The sequence below is a fragment of the Callospermophilus lateralis genome, chromosome 3, assembly GCF_048772815.1.
Source record: "Callospermophilus lateralis isolate mCalLat2 chromosome 3, mCalLat2.hap1, whole genome shotgun sequence".
Taxonomy (NCBI): Eukaryota; Metazoa; Chordata; class Mammalia; order Rodentia; family Sciuridae; genus Callospermophilus; species Callospermophilus lateralis.
This window is the reverse complement of record NC_135307.1, coordinates 30435070-30450493: the sequence shown is the minus strand read 5'-3', so window position 1 is coordinate 30450493 and position 15424 is coordinate 30435070. Positions and strand designations below refer to the sequence as shown.

The 15424-nt window shown below is 54.1% G+C and overlaps 1 protein-coding gene across 1 annotated transcript in view; it reads left to right on the top strand.

Moving 5' to 3' along the window:
- Positions 1–1313: 1313 nt before the first annotated feature.
- The window catches only part of Papln (papilin, proteoglycan like sulfated glycoprotein), a 33941-nt gene continuing 19830 nt past the window's right edge, over positions 1314–15424 (top strand). The window contains exons 1-11 of the mRNA XM_076848114.2: positions 1314–1382; positions 4321–4380; positions 9375–9490; positions 10338–10398; positions 10645–10747; positions 12445–12575; positions 13649–13772; positions 14226–14306; positions 14398–14570; positions 14681–14807; positions 15275–15401. Of these exons, the coding sequence (XP_076704229.2) occupies positions 4327–4380; positions 9375–9490; positions 10338–10398; positions 10645–10747; positions 12445–12575; positions 13649–13772; positions 14226–14306; positions 14398–14570; positions 14681–14807; positions 15275–15401 (1097 nt within the window). The 5' untranslated portion in view covers positions 1314–1382; positions 4321–4326. The remainder of the gene's footprint in view (positions 1383–4320; positions 4381–9374; positions 9491–10337; positions 10399–10644; positions 10748–12444; positions 12576–13648; positions 13773–14225; positions 14307–14397; positions 14571–14680; positions 14808–15274; positions 15402–15424) is intronic.

Sequence of the window (15424 nt, the reverse complement as noted above, 5' to 3'; positions counted from 1 at the left end):
GAGAAGCATTTCTCTCCCATTAACAGGGACCTTTGACCAAGCTCAGAAAGATCCTAGCTGGAGGGGCCAGGGAGTAGGACTTTCAGAATGGAAGAAACTTTTTTTTTTTTTCTTTTTTTTCTTCTAGAGAGGCTCTGGGTAATTCCACTCTGCTTTCTCTGCCAAGCTTTATCTTTGCCCAAGAATTCACACACCTCCCCAGGGGCCCCTGGGACACAGCTGCTTCAGCCCCTCCTCTCTACCCTGATAGGTAAGAAAGACCCTGGGGTTTGTGTTTTAACACGCACTCTGTCCCAGCATCAGCGAGGGTTCAAGGCAACCGACTGCAAAAGCCCAGCTCTGAAGAGGGCTGAGCTCCCCCAAGGGTGACTTTTCTCTGCTCACAGGAAATCAGGGAGAAGTGACCCAGAGCCAGCAAGGGGCCAAAGGCAGAAGAGGATGGGGGGAGGGAACCAGCCTTTGTGAGCTTCCCACCTTCCACAGGCTCAGGGCCAGTGCCATTTTCCTACAGATGAGTGAATTCCAGTTTTAGAAAAGGGCCGACAGGCAAGGGGTGTTTGCTTGTGAGAAAAGACAAGCGAGAAAGGAAATTAAATTCACCACATTTACTTAGCTCCTGCCTTGAGGTCAACCAGTGCCCTGGGCACAGGAGATGGGGATGCAGGCCTTACCCTCTAGGAACTCAGAGCTGACTCAGGGGACTGAGCACCACTGTGATGCACCACAGAACTACAGCGGCAAGAACTGAGGAGCAACAGCTCTGCCCAGGGGGTGGTCTGCGGAAGGCTTCCACAGGTGAAATTTGACCAGGGTTTTGTGAGATGAGTAGGAGTTAGAGGGACTTGGGGCAGTACATTCTAGACAGTGAAAAAAGCTGGCTGGGATGTGGGGATAAGCAACGCGAGTGGAGAAATTAGTTGCAGCTGAAGTAGAGAATTCAAGGGTGGAGGACAAAGAGGGTGGCTGGACGCGAGGGGTGTGGGGAGTGATGGAGGGGCTACGGTGAAGGAACAAGGACAAGCGAGATCGCAGAGGCGACTGGCGCAGACCCAAGGCAGGAAGGACCCGGAGCCCCGGGAGGGGAGGAGAGGAGAAGCCAAGCCTTGGCGAGGACCCAAGCGGGTGGAGGCACGGGGCTTCTCTGGTCACCACGGAGGCCTCTCCGCGGGGGCACTGTCCTCCCACGGAGATCGGAGCGGGTGTCCGCGGGGCTGGGTGGGGGGAGAAGGGCGGGGAGGAGGCCAGCCAGCGGCGGGGAGAGAAAGCCCAACCTCCGCGGGCGTTCCGCGCGGCCGGGCCGACCTCCGGGCTAGGGCAGGGGCGGGCACCGACGGAGCGGCCCTGGCAGCGCTGCGCGGGGCTCCGGGCGCTTTCGGAGACAGGTAGGAAGGTGGAGAGGCCGGCGGTGGGCGTCAGGGGCGGCATACCCCGGCTTGTGCAGGAATTTGCCCCGCCTAGCTCCTGGCGCTGGCGGTGTCGGAGACAGTGGGGCGTGGGGAGCCCACCTCCCGCTCCCTCCACCGAGGTGCGCGCAGGGCGGGGTCGCCGTTCTGCACCGCGCGCCGTTCGGCCAGGGGGACAGGGTGCGGAGAACCGCTCGGCCAGGGTCCCACGGACCCACGGAACCCCCGGGTCCCAGCGCCCACGCTTCCCGCCACCTTCCCTCGGAGGGACGCAGTTCTCTGCGCGTCGCGGAGGCGAGGACTTGAAGGCCGAGCGCGTCCCCTCCCGACCTGACGCTGGGGATCTGGGCCTGGGGAGCTGAAGCCCCGGAACCCGGCTGCTGCCACAGGTGCCCCGCCGCCCCCGGCCTCACTTGCGAACCGCATCTGGGGTCTTCCGAGAGACGCACAGGCGCAGTCCCGGGGTGGGGGACGCGGGGTGCCCCTTCAGGGTAAGACAGAAAAGGGGGACAGCGTCATGCCAGCCCCGGGGGAGAACCCACATCAGTTAGGGACTGCAGGAGGGTGGTGCCCAGCGCCACCAAGGCGCCAGGCCCAGGTCTGCCCCGCGGGAAGTCCCAGTCCGGGTCCCACCAGCCGCCTTTGAGTCTGGTGAAGCACCACCGCGTTAGGAGTGTCCCTCCTGCGACCCGGGGCGCTCTGTCCTGCCCCCGTCCAACCCCAGGAGTAGCTCGGTGGCCAAACCCAGCAGAGCTGGCCCTGGAACCGGACAGGTTGTTTGTCACCACTAGTTGAAAAAACAACTTTTCAGGTTTCAGGGACTTTGGAATTGCAGATATGGAGCTGTAGTCCGGGGCATCTGCAGAGGCCGGGGTAGCGCTGGTAGCAATTGTAACTTTTAATTTTTTTTCCTTCCTGTCCTTTCTTTAGTCTCTCCCATAGCTAAGCTCACCCGCCCCTAAAGGTTTGTCTCCTTAAGAGAAGCATCTCGCAAAGCCAATCTTGTCATCAGCCTTAGGCTCTTACAGCCGCACCCAATTCCCCTCCTGAGCGGATGCTGTCCCCGGAGCTGCCTCCAGCGAGGTCCGGGCCTAGCGAGGCTGGAGGCGGGGGGGCACAAACCTCCCTCACACCAACCCCAGGATTTTCGGATTTGACTATGAAAATGGTTACTAGACGAATGATTGTTTTTACCAAGTACCCAGTACCTATGTCTATACGGGTGCCAGGGGAAATTTTGCCAAACTTGGCTTATGTATGCTGTTTTTTTCCCCCTGTAACCTGAAATCATTTTATATTAAAACAAACAAACAAACAAACAAAAAAAGACATTGGTGGAATTACAGATTTTAAAATTCAAACATACAGGTCAGTACTTGTTAAATGTTTTATACTGAATGGTACCCATTTCTTATATCATTCTTTGATACAGCGACTAGTACATAAAAAGTGCAGTGTGAGCATACTGAACGCACTTATACCACACTGCCTATGCACACATGGTACACACCAAATCACACAGCCATTGTACCCACACTGCACTGTCCGGACTTAATCTTGCACAACACACTGGGCACCTGCCTGTATGCACACTAGTTATGGAGCCTGTTCATGGAGATTCTGTACAGAGAAAAGCTGGCCTGGGTTTAAAATAAGACACAAAGTCAGAGTGGTGGTGCAGGCCCTAAATCCCAGCAACTGGGATGGGAGGCCAGCCTGGGCAATTTAGTGAGACCCTATTTTAAAACAAAAGTTAAAATGGATGTAGCTCAGTGGTAAAGTGACCCTGAGCTCAAGCTCCATTATTTGTGTGTAAATGTATATATGATACTATATATGCAATACCATGTATATGATACAATGGTGTGTGGGTGTGGGTGTGTGTATTGAACCCAGGACCTTACATATACTAAGCACTCTCCCTACTACTGAGCTACACTTCCAGCCCCAATTGACTTTAAATTTTTTTTCTTTTTATATATATATATATTTTTTTTAGTTGTCCATGTACCTTTATTTTATTTATTTATATGCGGTGCCAAGAATTAAACCCAGGGGGCTGGGGATGTGGCTCAAGTGGTAGCACGCTCGCCTGGCATGCGTGCGGCCCAGGTTCGATCCTCAACACCACATACAGAGATGTTGTGTCCGCCGATAACTAAAAAATAAAATAAATATTAAAAAAAAATTAAACCCAGGGCCTCACACATGCTAGGCAAGCGCTCTACCACTAAGCCCCCCAATTAACATTTTTAAAAGCAGTTGAATTTTAAAATTATCTTCAGACTTTAAAAAAATATTTTAAATAATAAAAACTGATATACAAATCTATATTTTTAAATTCTATTTATTTATTTGTTTGTTTATTTATTTACTTTAACTAGGGATTGAACCCAGGGGCTTAACCACTGAGCCACATTCCCCAGCCCATTTTATTTTTTGAGGGCCTCGCTAAGTTTCTGAGGCTGGCTTTGAACTAGGGACCTTCCTGCCTCAGACTCCTGAGCCCTGGGATGACAGGAGCGCGCCCCTGCACCCGGCTTTTATCAGGTGTTTTTAAACAACGGGTGTAATGGCTTTTTCAGAGGACTCTCTTGGTGGATTTAAAGCAGTGACTGTGGTTACTTTTAGTATGAATTCCCTGTTTTCAACAACAACAGTAGTGCTTTAATCGCCCTGTTTTTTCTCGGGTTCCCTGAAACAAGTTGTTCTTGAATGTCTGCCAGTTGCCTAGCGCTTTCTTTCCCACGTGTGTGAATGGCACAGCCGTGGAGTGCGCCTGGTGTCTTCTCTGTTTCGCACCCCGGCGGCGCTCCCTGCGCGGGTCGCCGGTGGGACCCCACACCTGGGGCTGCAGCAGCGGGAGGCGGTGCCCTGCTCCTGCCCCGCCAGCTCTAACCCGCGACCTCTCTTGCAGGTGGAAATGCGACTGCTTCTGCTTGTGCCCTTGCTGCTGGCTCCCGCGCCCGGGTCCTCGGTGAGTGCAGCGCGCCCCGCCCCCGGGGGACCCTGCGGAGGAGGCGAGGCGAGGTGGGCTGGAGCCCATCGGTGGCAGCAATTTACCCAGGAGACGGCGGGGGGGGGGGGCAGTGCTAGAGAAGATGGGGAAACAGGAGGCAACCCACATCTCTGCCCTCCAGCTCCTGCAGGAGTTCCTGGGACTGCCCGCAGGGAGGCAGGGAACAAACCGTAGGGATGGCAACCTGCCACCTATGGAATGCACCCTTCAGAAGGTCGTGGGTGCATTCCATTGGGCCCTGGCTAATGCTAAGAGAGGAGAGCCCCCTCTCTTGGTGGTGCTCCAAGGAGGAAAGTCAGGTGGGGACCATACCAGGACCAGTCAAGGTGTAGGGCAAGATGGCCCATCCCACCAGACACCTGCAGTCCACCTGGAACCAAATACTGCTGTCCCTCAGCTCTGCTATTTGAGTGTAGCTGTTTGGGGTGTTTGCTCTGCCTTTGGGGTTTGCCCCTAAGCAGAACTGTCCAGTACAACCTTCTGAGAAGAGCTGCATCTCAGAGATGTTCTGATGTTCAGTAGGTGGCCTCTAGGTCCCTTGTGGCTATTGAACACTTGAAATGTGGCTATTGCAAGTGAGGAACTTTTAAATTTGACTTGGTTTTTGTTTAAATAGTCACTTAAAGGCTACTGGCTATGGTATTAGAGCAAAACTTAGTGGTTACAGGAAGCCAACTGGCCATCAGAGTAGCAAAGGGACCCAAAGGACAGGGTTATTTGGAGAAGGTACCTGGGGCCTAAGGATTTACAGGGAATGTGCTAGACTGCAGGACCCACTTTGGGAAGGAGAAAGTCTGTGGAGTTGGGTGCTTCCCTGGCTTGCTGGACAGAAAAGAGAGCATAGAGATAGCCAGGCCCCATTCTGCCCTTGGAGAGCTCTCAATGGGAAGACCACAACCCTGCCCAGCCTCTGTGAGGCAGGCACAGGTGGGAGAGAAAGGACCCCCCAAGAAAGAACCCAAACTGTGTGTTGCTGTAGGGAGGGCAGGGGTAATGCCACCTCTGTAGAATGCAGGAGGAAGATGAGCAGGGCAGGCCAGGATGGAGGTCCGTGGTGGGCACTGCACAGTCCTCCAAGTCCCTGAGGATCCAATGCTGGTCACAGAGAAGTGGTGGGCTACAGACATCCTTTTCCACTACCTGCCAGCTTCCCATGTCACCTCTGCTACCCTGTGACCCTTGCTTCCTAAATGCTACACTCAGATCCTTCAGGGAGTTCTGATGTCCCAGCTGCATGCAAGTCAAAGCCCAGGTGGAGGGGCCATCATGACCCCAGGACAAAATCCCAATGGTACCCCATAACAGCTGCATGACCCTAGCCAAATCATCAAGCCCAAGATTCCCCTAATTTGGGAGTTACAATGCCCATCACTCAGATGAAACAAATCAGAGCACCCTGGGTCCTTTCTCCCTCAGGAATACCTGGAGTAATCTCTTGCCTCCTCCTATTCCCAGCATCTAGTCCCAGATGGGGTTGGTCATGGCCTGGGCTGAGAACCCTGCTCCTGCTGTCCTCTACCCATCTGGTGAAGGGGTCTGGCCCAAGCTGGAAGCTCAGTTGCTTTCATTTGTGGTTCCAGCTGGGGCAGGGTCTCCCATAAGATTCCCAGCACCTGGGGATCATTCTCAGTGCTGAACAGGGGTTGACTTGGATGATTAAAGGAGGCAGCTGGCCTCCATTCCCACAATTAAAGGCTGGTGCCCCAGCCTCCATTCCCACCTGCCTCCTCTCTGTCTCTCTCCCTCCCCCCTACACCACCTTAAGCTGATTCCCCTGGAAGCAATGCAGCAGAAAGGGGGCTCCTGATTTGCTCCTGGTGGGGGCGGGGTGATGTTGAACACAGCACAGGGCAGGCAAGGACAGGTCCAGGGCGAGGCTGGCTGCATCAGCCCTTTCTGGCTTCACACCATCATGCAGCTCGTGGTCTGGGTAATTACAGGGAATAAAACATGCTGGTGCCACTCGTGACTAAACATGTTCCTTCCGTGGAGAGACGGTACAGAGAGGGGCACAACACAGCAGGGGGAATCACCCAGGCTAGGGCTCTCCAATGCTGACTGCTGGTGGCCCGGCACGTAGATGCCATTCTCACAGGTGCTGGGTGCAGGAAGCCGGAGAATGTTTGTAAGGCATCTCACCTTCGAGAGAGCCCTGCGTTCATGCAGGGCATGGTGGCACAGTGACTCAAGTGGTTGAGGCAGGAGGATCCCAAGTGTTTGAGACCAGCCTTGGCAACTTAGTGAGACACTGTCTCAAATAAAAATTAAAAAGGACTGGGCTGGGGGTTGTGGCTCAGTGGTAGAGTGCTTGCCTAGCATGTGTGAGGCACTGGGTTCGATTCTCAGCACCACATAAAAATAAATAAAGGCCCATCAATTACTAATAAAATATTTTTTAAAAAAGGACTGGGGGTGGGCGCTGGGGTTGTGGCTCAGCAGTAGAGCACTTGCCTAGCACATTCAAGGACCTGGGTTCCATCCTCAGCACCACATAAAAAATAATTAAATAAAATAAAGGACTGGGGGTGTAGCTAAGTGTAGCTAAGTGGATTCAATCCACTGTACACACACACACACCCCCCCCCACACACACACCCTGTATCCAGACCAGTCCCCACTTCATCCTGTTGGGCACAAGGTGACTCCATGGTAGGGAGGTCCCACTTCACCTTGACCGCATCAGCTTGCGCAGCCCAGCTGGGCTTTAGGGAAGGGGGGATTTGGAGAAGCTCAGGTAGCTGGACGAGGGAACCAAGACAGACAATCCAAAGGGGCCTTGGTCAGAGAACCAGAGCTAGGCCCACACCCGCAGGGAGAGAAGGCTGCAGCCCTCTCACCAGGGGGTGGCCAGGCTTGATGCCTACCGGGAAGAGGTGTTGGAATCCGGGCCTGCACTGCCCCTCACTGGCCACTGCTCAGTCACTTCCTTTTTAAACTAGAAACTTAATCCAAGTAAAATCAGCTTCGATTTCGTTGAGAGACTTCTTTGATACTTGGCTCACTGGTTTCGAAAGCTTATCGCCTTTGTGGCAGCGGGCACTGAAGACGCAGATGATGCTCAAGACTGAGAGCAGAGTCCTCTGGTACGTCGGGCTCAGCAAGTTGAGTGCAGACTTCTCTGCCTGGAGTTCTGGTCTGTTATTAAGCAAGGGTGACCAGGTGTTCCGCGCCGGAGATGAGCAGCCCGGAGACCACTGTACAGTCCCAGCAAGAAGAGCTTACATTCCCACCCGAGCGTTCTCTAAAAATTGGGGATGCTTTTTATTCCTGAAGAGTCTTAAGTGGCAACACCCTAAAATAAAGTCCTCTTCCAGAAAATGGGACGTGTTTGCAGTCCATCATCTGCTTCTTGGCAGATTGTGAAGTCAAGTCAGATTCCTGTCCAGCTCCTTAGGACTTACCTAATGTTTCATTTGGCTGCCCCTGAGAGGCAGGCAGGGATACAGTCCCACGAAGACAGCCTGGTGAGGCTGCCCTGCCGTTATGCCCAGTTGTTCCTGTGTGGCTTCCTCTCTTTCTGCCTCACATTTGTTATGCAATGGGTACTATTGGGTTGTTCTGAGGATTAAGTGAGAGAATATGGGTGTCACATGTGGACTTCTGATGCTAGCTGCAAAATGTCAGATCTTTCTGGTTCCCAGGACTTAGAATCCTTCTTCATGAAGCCTCTAGTCCTGCATTCCCCCACAGATTAAAAGGCTGCTCCAATTCCAGCCATCACATCTGTTTTCCAGTCATCAGGAAGGCATGAGGAGGAAGAAGAAAAGGACAAATACACATGCAAGCCCAACACTTTTACTTACACGACACTGGTGAGAATTTCGTGATGGAGCCACAGTTAGCTGCAGGAAGTTAAGAGAATTTGGCTAAAAGTCAAGTTTTCAAAGATTCTCTCATAATGCGGGAAGGGGAGTGGCTATTGAGGTACTCTTGGGAGTCTCTGCCACAGATCAGCAGGAAGAGACCACAGCAGCCTCCCTCCAGGATTAGATTAAGTTCATAGGTTAGAGCTCTAGAAACTTCTAGAAACAAGTGCCACAGGCTTGGTGTGGGAACCTGGGGAAGCACTTCCCTGCCTGTGGGTGACATTCCCGTCCTACTTGACGCCTTCCTGCCCTTTTATATGTCCATCTTTGGGGGTTCATGCTCATGATCAGTGGGCTGCAGACCCTTTAGTTCTAAGCTAGGCTCTGGGCAGAGTATATCATTGTCGGGGGAAAAGTCTCTGTTCCTGGGTTGGCAGTTTCCCTACCATGTCTGGCAAACAGTAGGCGTTCAAGAGATGCTGCTGGTACTGATGCAGCTGACTGAGGTTAGGTGATGACCCAAGGACATGTGTCCCTGTCTTATATTGTACCCTTTTTTCCTTTAAGGTTCCCTCCCCACATCAATGTTGACCCACAAAAACCAGTGCACAGCCCCGGCCATAAAGCCCCTCACCCAGGGTGGCAGGCCCTGGAAGTTCTGGCCCTTCCCTGATGCATGGACCCTTTCAACACCCTCTCTCCCACACTGGGGCCTGGCTTAGTTCCTATGGTAAAGCCTTGTTGATTTAATTATTCTTATTTTATTTTTTGGTACCAGGGATTGAACCCAGGGGCACTTGACCACTGAGCCACATCTCCAGCCCTTTTTATTTTTTATTTGAGACAGATGCTTGCTAAGTTGCTTAGGGCTTTGCTAATTTGCTGAGGCTGGACTTGAACTTGTGATCCTCCTGCCTCTGCCTCCCAAGCTGCTGGGATTACAGGCCTACAGGGTGCCACCACGCAGCTCTGAAGCTTGCTACTTTTGTAAGTGAGCATTTTGGGGTGCCAGGGCAGTGTTGCTGTGTCCTACAGGCTTTTTGAACAGGTAGGGGAGTGACTTTAGGCAAAGGGCCCTGATGGGGACTCCAAGCTCAAGTCCCTGATGGGTGATGCTGACTCACAGCCTGAGCATGCCTTTTTCAGGCTCCCAAGGTGAGGCGGCAAAGTGACACCTGGGGCCCCTGGGGCCAGTGGAGCCCCTGCAGCAGGACCTGCGGAGGAGGCATCAGCTTCCGGGAGCGCCCCTGCTACTCCCAGAGGTAGGGGAGACTAAGGAGAGCCCAAAGAGGGCAGGTGCAAGGGAGGCTGGCTACTGGGTCAGGAGCGAGGCATCAGGGGCCAGCAAACGACATTCATTTTGGAAGCAGCCTCAGTGGAGTATAGGAAAGCAGACCATTTCCTGTGTACTTACCCACCCATTTCAACCATCAGCCTTGATTTGGAGGAACTGGAGCTGGTCTGCTTTTTCCATCCCTGAGCCTCTGGCTCCTCATTTGCAGTAAATTGTTGCAGTTTTTTAAAATTTTTAATTTCCGTGGTTCTTATTGTTATTTTTTTTTTTACCTCCAGCAGCTTTGTCAAGTGTAGATGTTCGCCACTTCAGTGATTTATTAAGCACTTAGTATGTGCTCTGCACTCTGATGGGTTCTGTAAAGGGGGTGGGGACCAAAAGAAGAGTGTGTCCTTCCAATTCATTCCTGAGAACATGTGTGAGAAGAGGGCAGGGTGAGAGGGAGAAAAAAACGTGTTATTCTAAGTGCCCTACCCTTATTCACTCCTTAAATTTTAAACTAATCTTACAGGTGGGTAAATATTACGTCCATTTCCAAGGGCAGAATTTGGATCTTCCCTGGAAATTTGCTTTAAAGAGGCCTGATGGTGCCGAGTTAGACCAACTACAGCATAGTCGGGCTTCTGTAGCTTCTCCCGGAGGAACAGGACTAATTGTGCCCACCCAAGGGGATTTGTGTGTGCGCACACCCCTCCCCACCTAGCCGCCCCTCTGACCCAGCCTTGCCCTCCTGGAAGCCCCACCAAAGCTGGGGGCCTGCAGGAGGGCCCAGGATGGGGCGGGATATTGGGGTCTTCCTGGTCCTCTGCCCGCAGGAGAGATGGAGGCTCCAGCTGCGTGGGCCCAGCCCGGAGCCACCGCGTTTGCAGCACCGAGGTAAAGGCCCCCCGTTGCCACCTCTCCAAGGCGCACCCGGCTGAGGCCCCCCGGGCGCCCTCCCTTGGTGGCTCCTGAGCGCCTTCGGCACCCGCACCCCGGGGAGCGGCCTTGAGCACCGCAGCTGGATGGGGTGCGGGCCGGAGGCTGAGGACCCAGGGCTCCAGGCACGGGCGGTGGGAGGGGACAGGTCCGGGCCTCCGGGGCGCCCACGCTGGGACCCACTTTCCTGCTCCGGCCCTGCAGAGCTGCCCCGACGGCGCGCGGGACTTCCGGGCCCAGCAGTGCGCCGAGTTCGACGGCGTGGAGTTCCAGGGCCGGCGGTACTGGTGGCTGCCCTACTACGGCGGTAAGCGCCTGGCGTCTAGGGGGCTTCTGTGCACACCGACTCGCAGTCTTTGTCACCATACTCTAGACGCCTGGTCACATGTGTCTTCCAGAATCTCCAGCACCCTTAGCCCGTGCCCATTGCAACACAGCACGGTTGTCATTTTGACGCCTTTGGGGACCTTCCCCCGTCTCTGCATGTATTCTGAACGCTGTGGTCTGTAGCGTTTGGAGCGGTTCTGTTCAGCCCAAGGCTCTGCCTGTTGCACAGAGGTGGAGGTGGGGAGGGAGGGCTAGGATCGGTGACCCATGGGGCAAACTGCAGGCAGGGATTGGTGGAGCAAGACCCCATTACCCCATCTGGGGCCTGAGGACAGGGTCTGGGTAACGCTGAGCAGAGTGGAGGTCGCTAATTTTTAGAAAAATACAGTTCAAGATAAAAACACCAACGTGTACGTAATTAAGACATTTAGAGAAGTCAGAAGCCTTGCGATAATCCTGAGTGTGTGTTTTCACTACTGGAGACAAATGACTTCTGGAAACTCCAGAAGATTTTCTACATCAGTGAACACCGAGTAGTCTGTCCTCTGTGTGTGCTGTGTGGGGGCTACCCTGGCCAGTAGGGATGCCCCCTGCAGCCCCTGAGAGGTGGGAAGAGCTTTGGCATTCAGTAATCCTCCCGCATCCTGGGGTGGATATGTGCAAAAAATAATTTTTATCTATCCACATCATAGAAAAATGGAAACAGGAAAAAATGTTAAAAAATAGTCTAGGTAGGCGCTGTGGCTCATGCCTGTAATCCCAGGAGGATTATGATTTCAAAGCCAGCCTCAGCAAAAGTGAGGTGCTAAGCAACTCAGTGAGACCCTGTTTTTAAATAAAATACAAAGTAAGGCTGGGGATGTGGCTCAGTGGTTGAGTGCCCCTGAATTCAGTCCCCAATACCAAAAAAAGTCTAGGAGGGCCTCCTCATTGTTGGAGTTGATTAAAGTCCTGTTATCACTTTGGCTGTTCATGGGTAATACCTAGATAGTAAATACAAGACAAGTGCCCCTGCTCTCACAGCCTCTTACGATCACTGTCAGCAGCTCTTTTTACATTTTCTCTATATTGTTTGCATATGGGCAATTATTACACAGTAATTTCCATTTTTCTTTTCCTCTTGTGCTGAATATCAAACCCAGAGACTGGCACATGCTAGCCAAATGTTCTGCCACTGAGCTGCACCCTCAGCCCTCTTTATTTTATTTTGAGACAAGGTCTTGCTAAATCGCCCCAGCTGGCAACTTGGTATCCTCCTGCCTCAGCCTCTGGAGTAGCTGAGGTGCCACTGTGCCCAGCATCATTCTGTGTTTGAAAGCGTTTTCCCATTTAAATGTACAGTCTCCATAATCCTCACTTGAACTGCATGGTCAAGCACACACAACACTTCCTTGATAATCAGGGTAGAGTATGAGCACCTGAGCTACTCTAATGCTGGGTAGACCTCCTTAAGAGTGCAGCTTTTTCCTTATTCTGGGATTTCTCCTCGACTGGGTCCCCAGACATGGGGGACGTCTCTTCTGCCTGGGATGAGGGTGAGATTCTGTTCCACCTTGGGGGCTGAGGCAAGGGCTTCATCTCCCAGTCAGACATGAGCTCCTGGGCCTGCCTGAGCCTCCCTGCTTCAAGGCCAGGCCTTGGGCCCAGATCTCAGCTTTGCCCTCTTGCCCATCCTAGCCCCTAACAAGTGTGAGCTGAACTGCATTCCCAAGGGGGAGAACTTCTACTACAAGCACAAGGATACCGTGGTGGACGGGACACCCTGCGAGCCTGGCAAACGGGACGTCTGTGTGGACGGCAGCTGTCGGGTGAGTTGTGTCTCCCCTCCTCTGAGCTGGCTGGAGGCCTCAGCAGATACCTGTTCACCACCAGCAGGGCCAGGTGGCTGTCAGGAGCCCAGTGTCTTCTCAAGTTACCAGGACACCAAGCCCAACTCCTAGGATGCTTTATAGCTGTCACAGATGCCCTCTCACCCCTTTCTCCTTGTCCTTTAAGAATGTTGACCTCAGGGCTGGGTTTGTGGCTCATCAGTAGAGCGCTCACCTAGCATGTGTGAGGCCCTCGGTTTGCTCCTCAGCCCCACATAAGAATAAATAAAAAAAAATGTTGTGTCCAACTAAAATATAAATATTAAAAAAAGAATGCTGACTTGTAAAAGAAACTCTGGGTGGCATGCTAAAACTGACTTCAGTAAAAATCAAACCCATGCCAGGCACGGTCACGCAAGCCTGTGATCCCAGTGGCTCAGGAGGCTGAGGCAGGAGGATTGCAAGTTCAAAGCCAGCCTCAGCAATTTAGCAAAGCTCTAAGCAACTCAGCAAGACCCTGTCTCTAAATAAATATAACCAAAGGGCTGGGGATGTGGCTCAGTGATTAAGTGCCCCTGGGTTCAATCTCCAGTCCCAAAAACAAACAGAAACCAACCCCAACCAAACCCATCACTAAGGGATGGCTGCAGGTGCTGGGATGGTAGTGCTGGGACTCTCTCCTCTTGGTTTTCCTCCCCTCTGGGTCAAAGTCAGGCAGATTCTTTCCAGGAGGTGTGACAAGATGGCCTCCGGCAGCTTCAGGTCCCTGTGGGTCCCAGTTGGCAACTCCAGGGCATGGCCACTTTCCCAGGAGTCCCACAACTTGGGCTGGCCTCTGATCTGAAGAGGGCGATTGACCTGCTGGTTTGCCAAAACCACGTTTGGGGAGCTCCCTCCAACTTGTGTGAGGAGAGGTGACCTCCCGCGGAGTTAGGGTGTAGTCCCCAGAGACAGGGAGACACCCCAGGCCAGGTGTGCTCAGCCGTCCCTGGCTTGCAACTGAGTAACTCCTGAGCACCTCTGTCCTGCCTGGTCCGTGTCTCCTTCAGCTCTCTCGTATCCCTCCCTGGCAGGTTGTCGGCTGTGACCACAAGCTAGACTCATCCAAGCAGGAGGACAAGTGTCTGCAGTGTGGAGGTGACGGCACCAGCTGCTATCCGGTCACGGGCACCTTTGATGCCAATGACCTCAGCAGAGGTAGGGGGCCCCTGTACGGCGGTTCTGATGCCTGCCTGGCGCTTGCCTGTCTTCCTCTCTGGACCAGGCTCCAGGCCAGGTGGCCTCGTGACCACCAGTGGGTCTGTTGGGTCTCATCCTAACAGCTTCCTGTGGCTGCAGGGAGGAGACCACACTCTTAACTACTTGTCCATTCTGGTCTCATACTGTTGACACCTAGAAGCGGCTTCTCATCCCTTTTCCCCTGGTGCCCACCCTGTCCCTTCTCCCTCCCCAGCCTTCCTGCCCCTCTGGCCTTCATAAAGCTTTTCCTCTGTCAGGAACACTGACCTCCAAGCAGCCCAGCCTGCCAGTCTCCCCTCCCTTCATCTGTGCCTCTTGGCACTTGAATCCCCAAGGACAGCTCCTTCCTGGGGTCTGAGGGGTGCCAGATAAAATAGCTCAGACCCCCACCCCTGAATCTCTGCCCATCAGGCTACAACCAGATCTTCATAGTTCCCATGGGGGCCACCAGCATCCGCATCGAGGAGGCTGCCGCTAGCAGAAATTTCCTGGGTGAGGCAGCAGTTTGGGTGCTGGGTGAGTTTGGTCTGTGTGGGAGGAGCCTCTGCCCTCGGGGCTGACCGGGGCACTTGTCCCTACACAGCGGTGAAGAACGTCCGCGGTGAGTACTACCTCAACGGGCACTGGACCATTGAGGCAGCCCAGGCCCTGCCAGTGGCCAGCACCATCCTGCAGTATGAGCGGGGTGCTGAGGGGGACCTGGCCCCTGAGCGGCTCCAGGCCCGTGGTCCCACCTCAGAGCCCCTGGTCATTGAGGTGAGCAGGGACCTGGGTGGCATAGGGACTGGCACACAGCTGGGCTGGGAGTCTCAGCCTGAGGCTGGCCAGTGGGACGGCCTGACCTCAGCAAGGACCCTCCTGCACAGCTCCTCAGCCAGGAGTCCAACCCCGGCGTGCGCTACGAGTACCACCTGCCCCTGGGCAGCCCCCAGCCAGGTGTCTTCAGCTGGAGCCACGGCTCATGGAGTGACTGCAGTGCCCAGTGTGGTGGTGGTGAGCACCCGGCCAGTGGCCAGGGGAGGGAGCGGGCCCTGGGTTCAAGGCACTGCAAGCCACACAGGTGGGCAAGTAGCAGCTCTCTCCTCAGGGCAGGGAGGAGGCAGTGAGGACTGGAGGTGAAAAATCTCAGGTTGTGGGGTCACCTTGGGGACACTTGGGGATTTGTAGGATTCCATGCAGGACCCCAAGAGGGAGGACTTTACATTATTCCATTGGGAGTGGAGGCCAGGCCAGCAGCTGATGACCAGGTGTCAGGCTCAGCTGTCATCCTTGGCTAAGACTCTGAGCCTTGGTTTCTTCATCTGTAAATTGGGGGTGATGATCAGGCCCACCTGAGAGGGCTGTCTGATACTTAATCAGGATGACCTGTGGGTCGAGTCCAGAGCAGTGCCTGGCCCAGAGAAGGAGTGTTTCCTGAGAGTTGACAGACGGCTGCCCTCCTTGACTCTGACCCCACACAGGTCACCAGTCCCGCCTGGTGTTCTGCACCATCGACCATGAGGCCTACCCCGACCACCTGTGCCAGCGCCAGCCTCGGCCAGCTGACCGCCGCCCCTGCAATCCTCAGCCTTGCCCGCAGACCAAGCGGTGAGGCCCTTGTGGGCCCCTTC